General features: G+C 62.1%; 1 protein-coding gene across 1 annotated transcript in view; it reads left to right on the forward strand.

Moving 5' to 3' along the window:
- TRIP13 (thyroid hormone receptor interactor 13) overlaps positions 1–3,486 on the forward strand; it is an 8,967-nt gene that overhangs the window by 247 nt on the left and 5,234 nt on the right. Inside the window, exons 2-6 of the mRNA XM_004698412.3 lie at positions 7–89; positions 452–617; positions 1,173–1,302; positions 1,675–1,730; positions 2,389–2,479. Of these exons, the coding sequence (XP_004698469.2) occupies positions 7–89; positions 452–617; positions 1,173–1,302; positions 1,675–1,730; positions 2,389–2,479 (526 nt within the window). The remainder of the gene's footprint in view (positions 1–6; positions 90–451; positions 618–1,172; positions 1,303–1,674; positions 1,731–2,388; positions 2,480–3,486) is intronic.

Consider the following 3,486-nt stretch of genomic DNA (forward strand, 5'->3'; position numbering starts at 1 on the left):
GACGAGGCGGCGGGCGACCTGAAACAGGCGCTGCCCTGCGTGGCCGAGTCGCCGGCCGTCCACGTGGAAGTGCGGCAGCGCAGCAGCAGGTGAGCCCACCCCGCCGGACCCCCACCCCACCCCGCCCGCCCGGTTCCGGCGCCGCGGCGACGTCGTCCCCCTCGCGGACCCCGGCCTCCTGTGGCCGCCCGCTCGTGGGAGGCCGGTCGCGTCAAAGCAGACCGCGGGGTCCGCCCCGTCGGGGTCCCCTGGGGCTCTGCGCGGAGGATGCCGGGAGCCCGCCCAGCGGGCACAGGGCGCCGGCTCCACGCCGCGGGCCGAGCAGCCGGCGCCCGGGACGCCCCTTCCGCCGGCCCCCCCACCCCATGACCGACGGGTGCGATGACCCTGCCGCCACCGCGCCCTGCGCACCCCCCGCCGGCGCTTCACCTCGTCGCCTGCGCGTCCTCAGCACTGCCAAGAAAGAAGACGTGAAACTGGCCGTCCGGAAGCTGCTGGCCCGCCACAACGTCGTGTTTGGGGACTACAAGTGGACCGAGTTCGACGACCCTTTCCTGAGCAGAAACGTGCAGTCCGTGTGCATCGTGGACACGGACCTGAATGCTAAAGACTCCCAGGTGACCTCGCTCTCGCCTTGCCCATGCAGCTGGGGGACACAGGAGCAGCCAGCCGGGACTGGCTCCCCACCTGGGTGTTAACAGACTGGCCGGAGTGGAGGGGGTGGGGGCACAGATGAAAAGGCAGGCCGCCACAACAAGGCGTGGCCCCCCTGTCCATGCCCATGACACCGCGCGCCTGAGTAGCTCACGGGTGTGCTGGCACCAGGAAAACAGCTTCCAGGCTATGGTCAGAGTTCATGTGTGAGGGGCACAGGTGGGTGAGTTGTGGGTGTTAGCAGCGCCTGCCACATTCAAAAGACTGGCGCGTACTTCCCCTGAGACCTGGTCTTGAACAGGTTCTCTGCCGTGGACCTCAGCGCCTGGCCCCCTGCGCTCACAAGTGGGGTGTGATTCGGCCTTGGGTAAGATGTGGGTGGTGGCATCCAATGATCACCTCTCACAAGTGTGCCTTGCTGCTGGATGAGCTCTGGTGTCTGCGTCTTGGTTGGCACACTTTCACGAGCAGTGTGAGTCGGCCCGAGGTCAGGCTGACGCCCTCCTTGCCCACCGCAGCCCATCAACCTGTCGGACTGCCCACTGACGCTGTACGTCTTCCAAGTGAACGAGGACGGGCCCACCAGTGAAAACCTGGAGGAAGAGACAGAGAGCATTGTGGCGGCCAACCACTGGATCCTGCCTGCAGGTGGGGGGGACGTGCCGTTTGGGTGTCAGGGTGTCGTGCCATGTGGAATGAGATACAGTGGACTTCCTGTGTCAGTTTGACCCTGGGTCCTCACAGCAGTCCGGGCTGTCGGTGTTGGTGCTTGTCTACTAGGGTGGGTCCCTGGGTTCTGCTGTTCACCTGACTGGTGTTCATTTTGTGGCTTTAAAGGAAATTAAACTTTTTTTGGCCGGGGGCGGGGATGGGGATTAAACTTTTAAGAGAACCTTGAAACCGTGCAGCTCCATTGCTCGGCCAACTCCTGATAGGCCTGGGCTGCTGGGAGCCGGGTGTCGGCAGCGGCTCAGGCTGGTGTATCTGTTTCAAGCTCACCCTGTTGTGTCCTCTTGGCAGTGGAATTCCATGGGCTGTGGGAAAGCCTGGTGTATGATGTGGAAGTCAAGTCTCATGTAAGTTGTCCCCAGAACACCTTGCCGCTTTCGACTCTGCGTCTTGTTCCCTCCACGGGACTGGGGGTGGGGGGGACCTCTGACACCAGTGTCCAGTGGCTGGTTGGCACCCTAAAGCCATCCTGAGTCCGACAGGGTGCTCTGGCCTGGCATCTGGGGTCCCCTGATGGAGACACGCAGGAAGGCGAATGTGAAGACAGCTCCTGAGTTACAGCGTCAGGGCTCACTGGCGCAGAGGGAAGAGAGCGGGTGGGCAGGCCTGGGTTGTAGCCAGGCAGACTCCTGGGACCCACGACTGTTCCTGAAGGGCAAATCACAGCTACAACTGTCCAGGACACAGGGCTGCTTCTGGGGGTGCTGTGGAAGCTCTGAGGACCGTCACCCAGGAGGAGGCTTTCAGGGGCGGCTGCTGTGCCCTCCTCTCCCATCCCTACCTTGTCCCCTAGGGGGCAGTGGTGCTCAATGTGGAAGCCCCTTGCGATTCTAGTGGCCTGCACTCTGTCCTCCATGCAGTGGGCCCGGCCTCAAATGTCCTGGAGTTTCATCGCGGAAAGGAAAGCCTCTCAGTAATCAGGGGCTCCCTGGCAGCCCCTGCCCCTGCCCTTAGGAGCAGGCTCTGAGCTCGTGCGACTACGGTTCAGCTCCTTTGTCCACACAGCTCCTGAATTATGTGTTGACCACCTTGCTGTTCTCTGAGAAGAGCGTTGATAGCAACCTGATCACCTGGAACCGTGTGGTGCTGCTGCACGGTGAGACCACCTCACTCCCCCCCCTCCCCCTTGAGAGCACCCCCTTGCCCAGCCCCGCTCAGCCTCGTTTCTGCTGTGTGTGTGCCCGGAGGTTGTGATTCGTTAGTGTCACCAGGTAGAGAGGAGCCCTGGCCATGTGCTGGGCTGCATAGCACAGGTCGGCAGGCTCTGCAGGAGAAGACATGCTGTCTGTCCCCCTGAAGGGGTGTGGCCTCAGGAACCCCCAGCAGCAGCTCTGCTCTGCCCTGGGGCCGCTGTGGGTTGGAATGGACTCGTTAAGGTAGAGAGACGCAGAGGGGCTTCATAGAGGACTCAAGACACAGCAGGGAGCAGGACAGTGAGTTTGGGCACTTGTGTCCAGGCATGGACACTGTCCTTTCACAGGTCAGCAGGGACCTGGATGGGAGAGGGCCCTTGTCTGTACACCCCTCCCCTTAGGTGACATGGTGCTGGAGGTCTTTGTCCCACTCAGCACTGCTTTTCCTGGATCCACTCAGAGCTAGCTCCATCCCCCCCAGACAGACACTCACACAGTAAGTGGGCAGTGGAGGCAGTCCTGGTCTCTTACACAAAGCTAGTGGGCAGTGGGGTCAGCCTAGCATCTGTGGGAGAGAGCTCCCGCCATCAGAGCACACTTGGCAAGGCCCCTGTCACTGTCAAGTTGGGTTGTTGCTGGGGTCCCGCCAGCAACAAGGCCTCGTGCTTAAACCTTGGTGTGGTGGGCACACGCACGGCCAGCTAGCCGGGCCCCAGACTTGAGGTGGGCCTCAAGGCCAGGAGAGACCCTGTGAGAAGAGTCAGAGCAGGAAAGAGGAGGCCTTGACAAGGTGGCTGGACTGGGGCCCCCTGGGAGAGGAGAAAGTGGGGCCAAAACTTAGCTACGCTTCCCTTTTCTGAAAGAAGGGACTGTTCCGATTGCCACATGCCAAGTCTGTGGCCCCTGCGATTTGACCTTGTGGCGTTAGTGGGCACGACTGAAGGCGGCCTTCCCCAGCAGCACCGTCCTG

The sequence above is a fragment of the Echinops telfairi genome, unplaced genomic scaffold (genome assembly GCF_000313985.2).
Source record: "Echinops telfairi isolate 266 unplaced genomic scaffold, ASM31398v2 ScPeMD7_7469;HRSCAF=8507_1, whole genome shotgun sequence".
NCBI lineage: Eukaryota > Metazoa > Chordata > Mammalia > Afrosoricida > Tenrecidae > Echinops > Echinops telfairi.